General features: G+C 32.9%; 2 protein-coding genes across 2 annotated transcripts; one reads left to right on the forward strand and one right to left on the reverse strand.

Annotated features, from left to right (window-relative positions):
- Nucleotides 1-2111: 2111 nt before the first annotated feature.
- LOC114751158 (disease resistance protein RML1A) lies at nucleotides 2112-8050 on the forward strand. Its single transcript, XM_028939817.1, has 5 exons — nucleotides 2112-2590; nucleotides 3281-4322; nucleotides 4432-4776; nucleotides 4882-7119; nucleotides 7967-8050. Exons 1-5 carry the CDS (start codon nucleotides 2112-2114, stop codon nucleotides 8048-8050), a joined length of 4188 nt encoding a protein of 1395 aa, XP_028795650.1.
- Nucleotides 8051-11244: 3194 nt separating this feature from the next.
- Nucleotides 11245-16475, reverse strand: LOC114751167 (coatomer subunit zeta-1-like). The gene is made up of 4 exons (XM_028939829.1): nucleotides 16368-16475; nucleotides 11608-11789; nucleotides 11426-11503; nucleotides 11245-11338 (listed from the first exon to the last, which is right to left on the reverse strand). Exons 1-4 carry the CDS (start codon nucleotides 16473-16475, stop codon nucleotides 11245-11247), a joined length of 462 nt encoding a protein of 153 aa, XP_028795662.1.
- Nucleotides 16476-16968: the final 493 nt, after the last annotated feature.

Here is a 16968-nt window from a genome sequence, read left to right on the forward strand (position 1 = left end):
GGTTTGTACATTATTGTATAGTGTATACCATTAGTCCAATTACTTGGCCTAATAGTTCATGACGGTTCATTTATTCTTCCCCCTCTTCACAACTTTTCCAATTAGGATATGCTCCACTTTAGTATGGAGGCCAACCATGCAATTCTGCCAAAGACTTGAGTTCTAAATAACAGACATTGTTTTGGCTCAAAAAGTAACAGAAATTAATTATAACATTACTCTCTCTGTCCCATTTTATAAGCAACAATTACTATCTGCTTTTTGTTTCTAAATATATGCAACTTTTACAAGTTGTTTTAAATTTTTGTATTGAATTTTTCATTTTTTTCCTCATTAATTACTTATTTTAATACTCAATATATTTATAATCTCATTTCCTAAACCATTATCTTTTCATCACACATTCTCTCTCTTTCATAATTCTCTTTATTATAATAATTTTATTCTCTCTTTTATACTCTCTCTCTTCCCATAAATAAGGACATTTTAATAAAAAAAATTTTAATTTTTACATATTTATTGTTTTTAATTAATTTTAACCAATATTTTAATCTTCGTGATGAGTTCTAAGGTTATTTATAAAAAGGGATGAGGGTATTTAACACGCTTTCAAACACAATTGATCCTACTATCATCTCTGACAGCTAAAATTCTGACCCTACTATTAATTGGTGAAAGTTGCAGTGAAATAGGAAAGCAGTTGGTATGAGCGCATCAGCATCAACTTTTCAGCGTAGGCCACACATTTTGTTGGACCTTAGTTACGGAGAAGCTTTCTTCTCTCTCTCTCTTTTTTTTTTAAAAACCGGAAGGAGCTTTCATGAAAATGTGATGCTCCCAAAGACTTGACTTCATAATTAATGTGCCCCAAAAAATAACATATACTCCCTCCAATTTTCAATATAGGAGTTAGGTAATTTTATTAATTATTTCCAAAAAATATTTGTGGGTTTACCTAAATACTCCTTTAATAATTTATATTAAAAACCACCACATTAATAGAAATCTCCTCCTTTAATTATAAAATTCAAAGATAATGTAAACTGAATTTTTATATTTAAAATTAAAATATTCTTCCAATTCAAATTAGATTTAGACCGATCTAGTAAATCATTAGTTTCTATCAATCCGTTTAGCACGCAAACCCATTTCAAGTTAAATTAAACCAACAAAAACGAACATAAAGTCAAGATAAGTAATGAGCAAAAACAAACAAATAGAAGTCACTCTATGTAAAATCTGAAACCAGATTGAGAAAAGCTCAAAAATAAAAGAGTGTGTTTCAAAAATTCACAAAAGTCATAATGTTATATTATACTTAAAATGGTGAACGTGCCAAGATACCTATAAATTTTTACTCAAAGTATACTCATCATTATAATCTTTTCATAAGTGCAAAAATACATAAAAACTTGCAAGACCAGAGAAAAAATGATTTCACCCACGCTAATGCTATGAAAGTATCAAAATGCTGCTAATTCAAAAAAAAAAAGGCAAAGATACAAAATACTTATAAACTTTTAATCAAAGTGTGCCAAATATCATATGTTTTTTCACGCTTGTAAAAGTGCCAATGACCATACAAATAAATTAATTCTTCCAGTTTTAAGTCAGTAACAACAATGTCCCTAACACGAACATGTGAAAGTTGAGAGCAATTGCGTTCCGCCTAGCTCCGTTAAGTAGGGGGAAGCTGCCGAACAGTAACAAAGCAATTGGCTTGAAGCAGCAACATCATCTTTTACGTACAAACCATTCACATGCGAAAAAGTTACGCAACTTACACTCATTCACACGCAATGGACCCTACCATTGAGGGTACGACCTTTCCCTGTAATTCATCGTATGAGGGACGGACAACGTAATTCACACGCAATGGACCCTGCTTTTTGTCGCCAAAAGAAAGGTATGGGGGTTAGGATGGAAATGAAATTTGTTATTAATTCCAATGTGAAAAGGGTAAAAGTATCAGTTACCATGTCATTTGGCTTTGGAGACTTGAAAAAGTGAATAAAGTCTAGCCTATGCCATACATACTCCATCACCAGTTCACTTTTGCCATTTCTCAGCAAAGAATACAGAGAGAGATCCAAGAGAGTAATCAGAATACCATGTTTGCCATAGCTTCCCCATCATCATCTTCTTCTTCCAAGAAATATGATGTGTTTCTGAGTTTCAGAGGAGAGGACACTCGCAGATCCTTCACCAGCCATCTCCATACTGCCTTGTGCCTCAGAGATATTGAGACATACATTGATTATGAGCTCCCAAAGGGCGATGACATCTCCCAATCACTCATTGAAGCAATTCATGATTCATCCATCTCTGTGGTGGTTTTATCTAAAAACTATGCCACTTCAAAATGGTGTTTGAATGAGCTCCTTGAGATCCTTCGCTGCAAACAACATCAGGCACAGATTGTTGTTCCTATCTTCTACAAAATTGACCCATCTAATGTACGCAGACAAAAGGCAACTTATGAGAAAGCATTCGCAGAACATTTGGAGAAAAACTCAGAGAAGGTGGAGGAGTGGAGACAAGCACTTTTTGAGATTGCAAATCTAGCAGGATGGGACTCCTGCAAGTATAGGTCACTCTTCATTCTCTAACTCCAAATATCTGAATCAGAGTTCATACTTTTTCTTATTATTGTGATCGGTCTTCATATTCATATAAATTTCCTTTTTCTTTCCATATTAGCTTATCCGACAACTAATTAACTGGCAGTGAATAATGATGTTGGATCATGTTCTGCAATACTTGTGTATATATGACATATAAGCTTAATTTCTTTAAATTATTGTGTTTACATGGGAAAAAACATTATTTAAATGGTGTCATCTCAAACTTGGATACTTGAGCTCTGAAAGTTGATTTTTTTAAATATTTTTCTTCTTTTCCCCTATCAGATGAAAGTTTTTTTTTCTTTTTTTCTTTTTCCTCCTGTCAGATGAAAGTTTTTTTTTTTTAAAAAAAAACTGTTCAATGTAACCTTTCTTTGAATTAATTGTCACTACGAATAACTCATATGGTAGAGTAAATTATGTATACATTTCTTACGTTGGAATGAATCCTTCTCACTAATTTTGAAAATGGAGGAAAAATATCCACACAATTTCGATAAAACTTTGAAGAAATTTATCATTTTTTTCAAAATAATAATATTGTCATGTAAAATGAACTGCCATCAATTAGTTGTCACTTTATTTAATACATTTTTTTAATTAATTTTCATTTGATGCATTAATACTTTCTTCCACAATTCTTTTTCTTATATCAGGCATGAAGCAGAACTCATTCAAAATATTGTCACGGACATCAACAAAAAACTAAACCGTGGGTCCCCAACAACTGTATTAGAAAATATTATTGGAATTGATGAGAATTTAGATCATATTGAGTGGTTGTTAGAAGAATCCTCAACAATTGGGATTTGGGGGATGGGCGGGATAGGCAAAACAACAATGGCTAAGGTTGTGTTTGCCAAGCTCCGCTCTCAATTTGATAGTTGCTGCTTCTTGAAAAATTTTACAGAAAAGTACAAAAAGCATGGGTTAGAATATGTACGTGACGAACTTTTCCGAGAACTATCAAAGGATACATCTCTTGGGAGGCTCAATCGTAGAAAAGTTTTGATTGTACTTGATGATGTTAGCAAGACAAAGCAGTTAGAGGAGTTGAAGAGTGAAGTTCCTCATTTCGGACCTGGTAGTAAAATCATCATAACAAGTAGAGATAAGCATGTGCTTATTGTTGGAAGAGTTGATAAAATACATGAGGCCAAGGCATTGAGCGACAACAATTCACTTGAGCTTTTCAACCTCAAAGCCTTCCACAAAGATGGTTATGAAAGTGAATACGAACAACCAATTAAAAGAGCACTTGCTTATCCCAAAGGCATCCCACTGGCCTTAACCGTTTTGGGTTCGCTTTTGCATTCCAGACCTGCAAATCAATGGGAAGATGAGTTGAGTAAATTAGAAAGGAGGGCCAATGAAGATATTCAAGATGTGTTAAAATTGAGCTATGATGGACTCGATGACGAAGTGAAGGAGATATTTTTAGACATTGCTTTTTTTTTTAAAGGTAGATCTGGACAATATGTAGAAGCAATGCTAAAGAGCTTTGGCTTTCACGCAAGCATTGGTTTGGGAATTCTTGTGGATAGGGCGTTGATAAGTCTTAGTCATGATGCGGTATGGATGCATGATTTAATTCAATCAATGGCCTTCGAAATTGTTCGCAAAGAGTGCAAGAATCCAGGAGGACGTAGTCGACTACGGAATTCTGATGAGATCATCGACGTCCTAAAAAATAATCGAGTAAGAAAAATATTTACCTTTTTCTAATTAAACATTTGAAAACGAATGAAAAGAAATTGTTAATATAAAGCAATTTATTTATTTTCTTTTTGGCTTTTATGTTGTCCAGGGAAGTGATGCAATTCAAGGCATAAGTTTAGATTTGTCTCAAATTAAGGAATTACAATTCTGTGCTGATGCCTTTGGAAAGATGACAAATTTAAGGTTTTTGGAACTCTATTCATCCAACCATGGGAGGACAAATTTAACCCCTTTGGAACTCTATTCATCCAACCATGGGAGGTCGTGTATTGTGAATCTTCCTCCAACGTTTGAATCATTTCCTAATTTATTACGGTATCTTCGATGGGACAATTTTCCTTTAAAGTCTTTACCATTGTCATTCTGTGCCGAGAAGCTAGTTCAACTTCACATGCCTAACAGCAGCCTTCAAAAACTATGGGATGGCAAGCAGGTATAACATACAAATATGAGTCTTATAACTTTTCTCTTTTTACAATTTGATTCAAATTTAAGACTCTTGATTCCTGTGTAATATTTCTCTTTTTAATTGTTGCAGGACTTGGTGAATTTAAGGGAGATAAACCTTCGGGAATCCAAAAAATTGATAGAGTTGCCAGATTTGTCAACAGCTAAAACACTTGAACGGGTTGATCTTGGACGCTGTAAAAGTTTATGCCATCTTCATCCATCCATTTTATCTCTTTCGAGATTGAAGTATGTGGATCTTGAGCTTTGCCAAAACCTAAAGAGTTTGAAAACAGAGAGTCAATCAAAATCGCTCTTGAAACTACAGGTGGCTGGTTGCTATGGTCTCAAGGAATTTTCATTCTCTTCGGACAAACTTACTTATTTAGATTTATGGACCTCAACAGTCGAGAATATAGACTTTTCAATGGGGCATATGGAGAACCTTCGGCGTCTCTCTCTTAATGGTTTGAAACTAAAGAATCTTCCAACTAACGACATTTGTTGCATGAGATCTCTTAACCACCTTCGTCTTGAACGTTGCACGGGAATGATTGACAAATCAAAGCTCCATAGCTTATTTGATGCTTTGCGATATCTGGTATCACTTTCTTTGAGAGAGTCATTCACATTAACGGAACTTCCAGACAATATCAAGCATCTCTCGAGGCTACACTCTCTTGATGTAAGCGGTTGCAGACACCTTCAATCTTTACCAGAGCTTCCTCCATCCATTGAAGAATTATATGCCACCAGCTGCACATCATTAAAGACGCTACAATTCCTTCGATCTCCATTGTTGGCAGATGAAAAAATGTTGGGTCCAGCATTCCGTTCCTCAGCTAGTTATCTCCAAAATCTTCGAGTTCTTTTTCTTTGTGGTTATGAACAGTTGTGTGAACTCCCTGAAAGCATTGGCTCCTTATCTTCATTGTCTTCACTGGATTTGAGTCGAAGTATTGTAGCGAGCTTGCCTGCTAGTATCAAGTATCTCTCAAATCTAGTAAAAATACGCTTGACCAATTGTACAAGACTTCGTTCTCTGCCAGAACTGCCGCCATCCATAGAAACCGTCGTCGCTCGTGGTTGCATATCATTGGAGATTGTACCCATTTCAATACCTTTTGCACCACAATTGAAGTTGCTACATCTGAGAGAGTGCTTGAAATTGGAGAACTGCTTTCTGTCTCATGTGGCAGAAAGTACTTATTTCTCATTGAAGCGATTGGCGTACACAAACCAAGGCGGTGCTGTCTGTTACCCTGGAATAAAAGTTCCAAAGTGGTTTGGATCTAATGGGAGAACAGAGGCTTCCAACTGTATAACTATTGAGTCTCCTTCAGCCATAAATGACCTGATCGGCTTCATCTTTTGCTGTATTCTTTCTCGACATTCCTATAACGTTGGCGTGCAATTGCAAATTTATTATGATGGTAAGCGGTGCGACAACTCAGAGTTTGATTCTTGTGCACGTGAAATTTTGGACTTTTGTGGTGGTGAAAATTCGGAATCACGTCATGTTTTTTGGTGGTGTGATCCTCGCCGATTCATAAAGTTCCACAAAGCAACGGACAACCAAAATGCCAATTACAGGCCAAAGGTGTCATTTGAATTCTCTGTTGCCAACTTTGAAGAGGAGCTTGTTGATTGTGTGATTGAAGCATGTGGAGTCTGTCCAATATATGCCTCGAAATATCACGACTTCATTCAACAAATGGGACGGGAGCCAAACTTGGGTACCCAAAAAGAGTCCTGTCACTATGCTGATGAGAATTCATTTCATGAAATGCTCCAATATGTTAGATTCTCATTAAAGCAAGGGGAATGTGGCAATTTTGAAGGAAGTACTATTCCAGAGTGGTTTACTTACAAAAGTTCAATGACAGAGCATAGTATTCGGAGTGTGAGTGTTCAGGTTGCTCCAGATTTTAAAAACTTAATAGGTTTCATTTTCTGCTTTGTCATACCTCACTTCTCCTCAAAAGAAAGGGATCAATATCACTCATCATGTGGATGCAATTGTTTTGACGGGGAAGAATTTCGCTTCTCTTTGCAAGGTCCAACAGGATGGCACTATTCAATGGAAAAATTGAATTCATATGCTAATGTGTTTCTATGGTATGATCCCCTCTATTGTGAACACATACTACACAAACTGCGAACAAAGGGAAAAGGTTATAATGAGGAGCTTGAATTTAAATTTGAGTTTGGTGAAGGCGAGATCCATGAATGGGGGCTTTATATTCGTGATTGCTTGTTCAAAGAATGTGGAGTACGGCCTATATATGTCTCAGAGTATACAAACTTCCTGCAACAAAAGAAAGTGGAGGTAAGTATGCCAAAAAAGAGGCATCATAATATTGATGATGACCAAAATCGACTCCCTTCAACAAAGAAATTGAAGGACTCTTATATAGATGTCATTCAATCTATTCCCCTGAATTCTGAGTCCAAGATATCTCATTATGCTGATGAGTTGCTACTTATGCTGTCCCAATTGAATTTGGAATCTACAGAGAAACACACTTATCACAAATAAACTACCTACAATCCATTACTTGATCGGTATGTATCTCTCTTTTACATTTCGTTAATTAAGTTTGACATTGGTATACCGTAGCTACCCCAGGAAAATATAGATGATGCTTTTAAATAAACACGTGTTGCTTTGCAATATATGCATGGCCTGGTTTCGTTAGATACCGTAATTAAAAATAAAAAAAGCGTTGAATGGAATAACCAACCAAATCTTAAGATGATTATATTTAAGAACGAAACTATTTTTTAGAATCCTTCTATTTTCCTAGATTTCTGACTACTTACAAAATAATTCAACTTCTGCGACAGTCAACAGAGGCTAAGGAAAGAGTCTTCATGATTTAGCCCCTCGTATTTGTAGGTGTAAATTGTGGTGAGGCAGTGAAGCTTTCATTTCCTCTGGATTTCAAAACTAAGTACTGATCAAATGATGGGCAATGTGCTAATTACTATCACATCAAATGCAGATTGCTGCAAGCCGAGATTTGAGGGTAACCAAGAAAATTAAATTCCTGAAATTGATTTTTAGTTGCATATCTTCTTTCTGATGCAAACCCTATATTCAATCATTAATATCACTAATGTTATACCCAAAAAAGTTTATTAACTGATAGTGTCATATTCTTTCATCTTTGCAGTTTGACATGTATTTAGCTGACAGTAAAAACCGACAGATGCTGCTGCTTAATGGGAAAACGTATTCATACTGTTGTTGGACATAAAAGAAAAGTGATGTCAGACATTAAAAGGTTAAGTCTGATGAGTTGGAATTTCTTCTGTTTTCTGTCAAAATAATTGCTTTCTTCACTTTGTTATGCTTGCTTTCTTTTTCTCTCTGCTTTTAGGAAGTTATGTACTGAAACCAGGATGGGTGCGTGTGAGTTTGTAATTTGAAAATGATCTTCAATTTGTTATTAAGTTAAATTGCAGATCTTGATACAAGAGACACTGATTGTGATGTCCAGTTATTAAAACAATACGAAAAATAGGCAGAGACCAGAAGTAACAAGTTACTGTTTCTCACATTTCGTTGAAAGTCGGTCATATTTATTAAATGGTCAATAACATGCTGGAGAATGTAGCCTGACCTGAGAAATTCTATTCAGGGGTATTTTATGACAAGCATGTGGTGTGTGTAATTGTTGTAAATTTTAAATTCCCGTTTGTTATAAGGATTACAGGTTATACTGCTTTGTTATGCGTGAGAAAATAATTAATTAATATGATTAGTCTTAATTTTTGAGTTGGTTTGGTCTTTTTTTATAAAATGCAGTCTGGAATTGTATGAACATTTTTTTGGCCTTGAGATTGCATGAACATTAAATGTATTTTTTGACAAATTTTATTCCTAATTAATTCTATTATCTCTTGTTATCTTTTCTTTTCATGCATTCTCTCTCTCTTTTTGTTCACTTTTTCTCTTTTTCATCCTTGACCCTTTTATAAATAAAGACATATTTGGAAAAAAAAGTGTTATTTTTTACGTATTTATTGGTTTCAACTAATTTTAATAGATTTCTTAAACTAACTAAAAATTTCTCCCCCACAGACTAATATATTTGAAATTTTAATAAATTGTATTATCTAAAGTAGCTCAACATTTACTTCTCACAGTATCAATTTTTTTATTTATTCAAATGGAATTTGAATTAGATATGTGAAGTTTAAGGGGAATAGATGAAAATTTAAAATTATTTATTTATTTTTTATTTAAGACTCCAATTGACTTACTATTTAATTATGATGCTCCTCATTTAATTTAACATATTTAAATTTCCCAATTAAAATATTATTCAAATCCAAAATTAATTATTAGTTTCTTCATTTGAGTCTCCAATTTAAATTTCATTTAATAATGATACTCCCTATTCAATTATGTTAACGTATAAATTTAATCCTTTAACTTTATAAAGAGTTTCAATTTAGTTCCTTAACTTTAAAAAAATATACTTTTAGTCCTTTAGCTCTAAAATTATTAACAAAAAATGATGATATTGAGATCTTAATTCTTGATAAAACATTCTCAATGCTCATAGATTAGTTTTAATTTTTGAAATAATCATGATTGTGATGAAAAATTATCATTTAAACCTAACAACTCTAGGGTTAAAGGACCAAGTTTATGCTTTTGAAAAGTAAGAAATTAAATTAAAACCTTGTATAAAATTAAAAGACTAAATGTATGATTTAACCTTTAATTTAATATATTCAAATTCTAATTAAATTATTCACATTCAAAATTAATTTAAATTTAAATCTTTCAAACGAATCAGTATTATAAGTTTTAAGAGTATAGTTGATAGTTAATTATTGATAATTAATAGTTGATAGTTTGATGATAGTTGATTTTCAAGATTGGAGTGACTGTTATACAATCTCGATCAAATATTGAATTATTATGATCTGATCATTTACAACACTATTCACACTAAATAATTTATAGAAAATAATTGCCAAAGCGACAACCAAAAAGAAAAGATTCTTCAATCATACCTTTCCAGGCTAAGGACGATTCTTAATGGATTTTGATTTACTGGAGTTAAGACAAGAGGCAGTTGTTCACGCTAGCTACAAATCAGTTTTATAAAACTACTAACCAAAATAACAAGGGGGGGATTGCAATCAAATTTCAAAAAAGTGATTTAATTATCCTAAATTTTGTTGATAAACTAGTTTATGTTGTTCACTTGTCATTAGGATTTTAAAATAATTAAATCTCTTGCTGGAAACCTAATAGCGTGCAATTCTCCCAATAACAATAGTTAGTAGATGGAACCTAATCACCGCATATTGCAGTTTGAGTCTCCAATAAGTTTACATTTTGTATTTGGGACGTCGCGGGCAAGTGGATGAACGATTCTTGATATTTCCATTCAAGGCCAATCAACATTCTTTTATGGCAAGAATATGGACCTCCACTTAACAAACTTGCATTCCTTGTCCTCACCTTCTCCAGAGAAAAGAATCTAAAACAAACATCATTCTTTCATTCCCTAACTACCAACCAAGCGGCAAAATAAATGAACTCAGTCGATCCTCAACGATTCCTTTTGTTAGACCAGCAACACGAAATCATATTGGACCACAATAAAATGTCACTAGTTTTATTCTCCTCAAGACAAAGATCATGCAACGACAACGTGCATATCCTTTAGATATTAACTGCTTTCTTAGCTCTTAGTATTTGCCATCACATATCAATCTGGAAATATTTCAGCTTCACATACTCCATAATCAAATTAGAAATCCTTGGTACAAATTTCAGGCATATGCATCATAATACAATATTATATTCGATCAAAGACTACGAAGTGAAATTGACACGTAGAATCCTTTAAACTACATGCAATCACGAACCGGGTTTCTTTCATCATAAAATTGATTATGCTCTCAAATAAGCACATAATTTTAAACATATTTTAGAGAAAAGTAATAAATCACTTCTCGAGAATCTTCGATCAGTGGAGTCGCCGGAATGGTATGATCCTCCAGTCTCAAGCTCAACAAATTGGACAAAAAAACTGTCGCTAACAAAGAAAAACTAAGACAATCCAAATATGGATAAACCCACTCCTGTTCTTGTAAACATCATTTCAGAAGGGTTCTTGTCAAATGTTCTCTAGCTGTAGCCCATGCTTGAGTTAATGTCTGCAATATCAGAATCTCACCATTAGATTGAAGATCAAAGATATTCGGTCATCAACATCCAAGATTTTTCAGCACATCACAAGTCAAGAATGACTAGTGCACAATGAAACATAGCTCGCCAAAATGTGAATTCAATTAAAAAAAAGGCAGTTTGAGAATTGCGTAACACCAAAGTGTAATAATTTAGCAACCTCCAGTCTATATGGCGACTCATGTGACTTTGCGGAGTAAAATGAAATAGGAAGCAAGGACAAAAACTAAACTGCAATCACGTTATCTGCTCAGATAAGGGAGCGTCAGCATCAATGCTATGAGAGGTAACCTTTTCGGCAATAATAGATCCATTTGTTTCAAGTATCATCCTTAAAGGAAGACGGTAACAGGGTAATCAGAAAATAATTAGAATTTTAATGAGAACGAAAAATTCTAACTAAGAAACACAAGCATACCCTCCATCAACAATCTCATCAAGACATAAAAGAATTAGATCCAAGTTCTCAAGCGGCTCCCTTTTGTCAACGTTGCTCCTGAAATTTGAAATTTAAAAAAGAGCTCATTTTAAATATTGAATAACATGAGCAACAAGGCACTCTTATTTCAATTGTTGAAAGCAAAATATAACCTATAATACCTCAACAAATAGGTGACTGCATCAAAGAAACCCTGAAGAACCGAAGCCAAAATGAGCTCATTTTCATCATCACCACCGGTGACGAAGAAATGCAAGTCTTGTACAAACTCGTATATAACGACATTGTTCTCAATTAATGTGACCTCAGCTGCAGATAATAGCAAACAGCATACTAGTAATAACTGAATAATGAATCACAATAAACATAATTACAGATCAAGTCATGAATTGGCAATGACTGCGCAATTCATTGATAAGTCAGGGCCCAACGCTACAGCTTAATTTCAAATGAGTATAAATACTTGATTCATAATAGCATTTATGTAAATTTGAGAGTTTAAGAAAAAACTGTGTCTTGTTTTCGTGATTGCTGATAATTAGAAGAACACTTTAATTTTTCTACTTAGAGGAAATCTGACATGGTTCTGAGGAGTTCTCAACTTCCTACAAGTTCCTATGTCCTTATATAGTTTATATTATCTAGTCTACTATAACACAGGTTTGGTTTGTATGAAGGAAAAAATGGTTAAAAAAACTAATAAGGGAAGAAAATACTATGAAAAAAACTTCTAAAAATAATTAGAAAATTACTTCTTCTTTTTTGGGATTTCCCTTCGTAATATTCTTTTCTTTTTATTTTCCTTCACATCCAAACTAAGCTAAAGTTTTAAGGGTCATTTATTCCTCCTTCTATGCACAACTTTTGTGGTGAGGATATGGATCAATTTAATATGAAGGCCAATGCAAGCAATGCTGCCAAAGACTTCTAAATAATATGTATTCATTTGGTCCAAAAAATAACAAATATTAGAGCCCATCAATTAACTTGCTTTCAAATAAAATTGAGCCTATCATCACTAACAATTAATCTGTTCAACTCTTGATATAAGAACTAATTGATTCATTGAGGGTGAAATTTGGTTTTAAATATAAAATCTTAATCTGTTTATCATATTTATCATTTTTCTCAAACTAATTATTTATACTATAAATTAATATATAATCTAATGCTCTATAAAAATATTTTAAAAAATTATGTCATATTTATTGTAATTAATTAATTTTTTTTAAATATGTTTAAATTAATTAAGTAGTTTTTATATTATATATATATTAAAGAATATAAGTTACTAAAAACAATGACCCTGCCATCCAAGGGTGGAAGTTGACAGCAATTGAATTTTGATGAAACGTTCGACTTAGCTACGTTAAGTAGGGGGGGGTTGCCGAGAAGTAACAGTGCAGTTGGCATGAAGCAGCACGCATCTAGACGCAATGGACCCTACAATTGAAGGTACAACCTTAGGCTTTTCGACTAATATGCTATGTATAATATATAAAATAAGAAAAATTTGAGGGAAAAAAGTTGAAATTAGTATTTTTCAATTCAAGTATATAACACTTCAAAAAAAAACAGAGAATGAAATAAATCCAAATTAAAATTTTAAAATTTAAGAGAAATGACAAAACATCTCTTTGGTAATTTTATTGAAAAACTGTGTTGTTAATCCCAAATCAAGACTTATAATTTCATAATCAAGACTTATTATTTTCAAATAAATTGTTGTTATTATTAATTGATTCACATGTTATGTACTAGAAAAAAAAAGTATTGTTAATCCTAAATTGAGATTTATAATTTTACAATCAGAACTTGTTATTCTCAAATAGATTATTGTTATTCTTTATTGATTCACATGTTATTTCATATGTTATTTATCAGGAACAGACATGTTAATCACAAATCAAGACTTATTATTTCATAGTCAGGACTTATTATTCCCAGATGGATTGTTATTTACAAAGGGACATTTTTATTATTTTTCTTGAATTTCAAAATTTCAATTTGGGTCTACTTTCATTTTGAAATGTTAGGTGTCTAAATTGGAAAAATACTAATTTTAGGATTCTTTTTCTGAAATTTTTTCTATAAAATGTTACCGAAAATCATCATGGAATTATTATATCCATTTTGTTTTATATTAAATATAAAATTTTAATTTATTTTGTTTTTCAAATTTATCATTTTTCACCAAAATATTCCTATTGAGGGTAAAGGATTCCATTAAATATATACTTTAATCATCATGGAATTATTATATTCGCTTTGTTTGACCTTAAATATAAAACTTTAATTTACTTTGTTTTTTAAATTTATAGTTTTTCTCTAAAATATTCCTATTGAGGGTAAAGGATTCCATTATAGGTAGTTCCAATATATATATGATTAAATAGGATAGTTTACAAAAATCAGAAAAAAAAACTCAAAGTTCACTTCCTTATAACAAATAGAAATACCGGATCATCTACAAGAATAATCAGCACATCCGCTTGGAGTAATTCCGTTACAGGAGAAATGAAGATTTTATAAACTCCATATCAATGTAAATTTTGGCAGGTGAAAAAGGCAAGTTGCTTTTAACGGGTGAGCATGTTGGTGTCTGTGGATGAAAACAGAGTAAACAAAACAGAGCGTGAGCTCTTACTCCTTCAAAGTGAGTTTTAGTAGATTAAAGTTTTGAATATAATTACATTGACTCTGATTTGTATATTGATGTTTGAAGATGAAAATTAAGTGAAGACTTGAAAACAGAGCATGAACGAAATGAGCTATAACTTTGCCAACCCAACTTTAATTTGTAGATTACCACTAGGTGTTAGTGGGGCTTTTGCATTATTATCCTGTGTATCAGTTCTTAAACCTTATGTATTTTAATTTGGCAATAAGGTCTCTTGCATATTACAGTACATGTAGCATCAAATTATACTTTGAGAAAAAAATTGAGTTTGCAAACATGCAATACATAGCATTTATGTATATTTAAGATATGCGAATTAAGAGTTTTTTCTCCTTCAAAAAAACTGTGTCTTCTGTTCAAGATTACTGATTATTAGAAAAACAAAATTTTCTATTTAGAGTAAACCCGAAATGGTTCGAAGGTGTTTCCAACTTCCTACAAGTTCTTATATCTTTGTATAGTGTGTGTTTCTGCCTGGTCTAATGTAACAATGAGGGGTTAGTTTGGATGTGACTACAAAAAAATTTGCTATCTTTCTAAAGCTTTTTCTTTTAGTATTATTTCTCCCTCTATGCACAACTTTTCGGGTGAGGATATGGACCAGTTTCAAATGGAAGCCAATGCATGCAATTCCACCAAAAACTTGACTTCTAAATAATAGATATTAATTTGGTCCAAAAAATAACAAATATTAGAACCTATTATTTAACACATCTTCAAACACAATTGACCCAATTATCGCTCACAATTACTCTCCCTTTCCTATATAAGCATTAGTTAGGAGTTAGATTTGATTTTAGATGTAAAATCTTAAATTTGATCCTATTTATTATTTTCCTTGAACTAATTTATCTGACTTATAAACTAACATATAATCTAATATTATATAAAGATATTTTAGAAAAATCATATCATCTTTGTTATAATTAACTAATTTATTTGGTTTTCTCTCTACTTAAATTAATAAAATAACTTTTGTATTAAGTACAGGAATAACTAACAACTATAACCCTACCGTTAGTTGGTGAGAGTTGCATGGAAAGCTTAGCAATTGAACTTTGATTCAAAGTTACCGCTAGATTGATTGTGCCGGGGAACATCCCATATCCTGACTCTTTGGTTTTTTTTTTTTTTGCATCTAAATGAAAAGGCGAATAAGTTCAAAGCACTGCCTCTGATCCCTTTTATAAAATAAGAAATTTTTAGTCTTTTCTTTATATTTTACTCCTCCGGTCCTTAATATAGAATCTAATTATTGAGTTGATTTTGATCCTAAATATAAGACCTATTCCTCATATTTATCAATTTTTCCTAAATTACCCCTGGATACTTCTCAACTATAATCAAGTAAAAGAGGGAAGAGAGGATATTAAGATAGATGTTATGGTTTTTAAAAAAAAACATGTCATATTTCTATAATTAACTAACTTACCTAACTTTCTTAATCTAATCAAATTAGTTAAATAGGTCTTATATTAAGGACGTAAGAGTATTATTTAATGTTAATTCATTTTTTAAAGGTTACATAAAATGAGTTTAAATAATGATAAAATTGGACACTTCTTTATTTTTGAAAAAGAAATATGAATCAAAATGAAAGGACTAATTATTATTTCCCCTGGCCACGTTAATAAGACAAGAAGTTGCAGAGAAGTAACAGAGCAATTGGCTTGAAGCATCAATATCAACTTCTAAAGGTAGGCCACACATTTGGTTGGACCTTGATTGCGTACAACCTTTTGCAACTTCCGCAAAGACTTAGACTTCATAAGCAATACTATTTGTGAGTCATAAATAATACTACTCAAAGTATGTTAAAATAGTGATGTTTTCAGTTGGATCCTCCTCAAATTATTATCTATAATATGTATCTACTTCATTCGCATGTCCAAATTTTCCAAGGCCAGAAATAAAAGAAAGGTGTCTGGCCAAAAAAGAAATAAAAGAAAGGGGGTAAGAATCGGAAATGTATTCCAATGTGAACAGAGTAAAAGTGTCGTTGCAAACAAAACAAATAAATAAAAAGAGTATCAGTTGCCGTGTCATTCAGCTCTGAAGACCTAAAACTGAGTCAAGTCTATTGGCTGCCATATACTCTATCATCCATGCTTTTTGCCATTTCTCAGCAAAGAAGACAGACAGAGATTCGGGAGATTAATCAGAGTCCCACGGGTGCTGCAGCTTCAAGTCTATTGAAAGGGGGGTAGAGAGAGCGTATGAACTGCACCTGAAAAAAACTACGGTGGTTTCTGCTTCCTCAAGATCTGGCTCTAGGCCAAATGCTCCGAGAAGTATGATGATGTATTTGTAAGTTTTAGAGGCGATACCCGCAACAACATCACCAACCATCTTCATGCTGCTCTCAAACGAGAATTCATTTTGTCCTTTCGTGACGATAAGCAAATAGAGAAAGGTAATGAAATCACACCATCGCTGATCCAAGCAATCAAGGATTCCAGCGTATCTATAATAGTCTTCTCAAAAGACTATGCTTCCTCAAGATGGTGCCTGGATGAACTCGCCCAAATCATGCAGTGCAGAAAGGATGAGGGCCAGTTTGTTATCCCCATCTTCTACAAAGTTGACCCCTCACATGTTCGAAAGCAGACCGGAGTTTATGAGAAGGCATTTGAACAACATGAGAAAGATTTCATGAATAACCCAGAAAGGGTGAATAGATGGAAAGCAGCTCTTCTGAAGCTGGCTATTTAAGCGGCAGGCACTACCAAGACTTCACGTAAGTATGTCCCTATCAAAGTCATCCAACCAAATTGTAAGGATTCCCTGGGTATCCCACCCAAAGTCGCAGCTTTGCTGTGTAAAATAGATGGTTTACTCAGTT

The sequence above is a fragment of the Neltuma alba genome, unplaced genomic scaffold, assembly GCF_004799145.2.
Source record: "Neltuma alba isolate B1F8T4 unplaced genomic scaffold, ASM479914v2 tig00001127_pilon, whole genome shotgun sequence".
NCBI lineage: Eukaryota > Viridiplantae > Streptophyta > Magnoliopsida > Fabales > Fabaceae > Neltuma > Neltuma alba.

Excerpts from the sequence above, each read along its gene's own strand:
- LOC114751158 (XM_028939817.1), top strand. The coding sequence starts at position 2,112 with ATGTTTGCCATAGCTTCCCCATCATCATCTTCTTCTTCCAAGAAATAT. Across the intron at positions 4,323-4,431 it reads ACGTCCTAAAAAATAATCGA|GGAAGTGATGCAATTCAAGG; the intron begins GTAAGAAAAATA and ends TATGTTGTCCAG. Across the intron at positions 4,777-4,881 it reads AACTATGGGATGGCAAGCAG|GACTTGGTGAATTTAAGGGA; the intron begins GTATAACATACA and ends TAATTGTTGCAG.
- LOC114751167 (XM_028939829.1), bottom strand. The coding sequence starts at position 16,475 with ATGGTTGGTGATGTTGTTGCGGGTATCGCCTCTAAAACTTACAAATAC. Across the intron at positions 11,790-16,367 it reads TTGAGGAAGCAGAAACCACC|TTATTACTAGTATGCTGTTT; the intron begins GTAGTTTTTTTC and ends TTCATTATTCAG. Across the intron at positions 11,504-11,607 it reads GCAGTCACCTATTTGTTGAG|GAGCAACGTTGACAAAAGGG; the intron begins GTATTATAGGTT and ends TTCAAATTTCAG.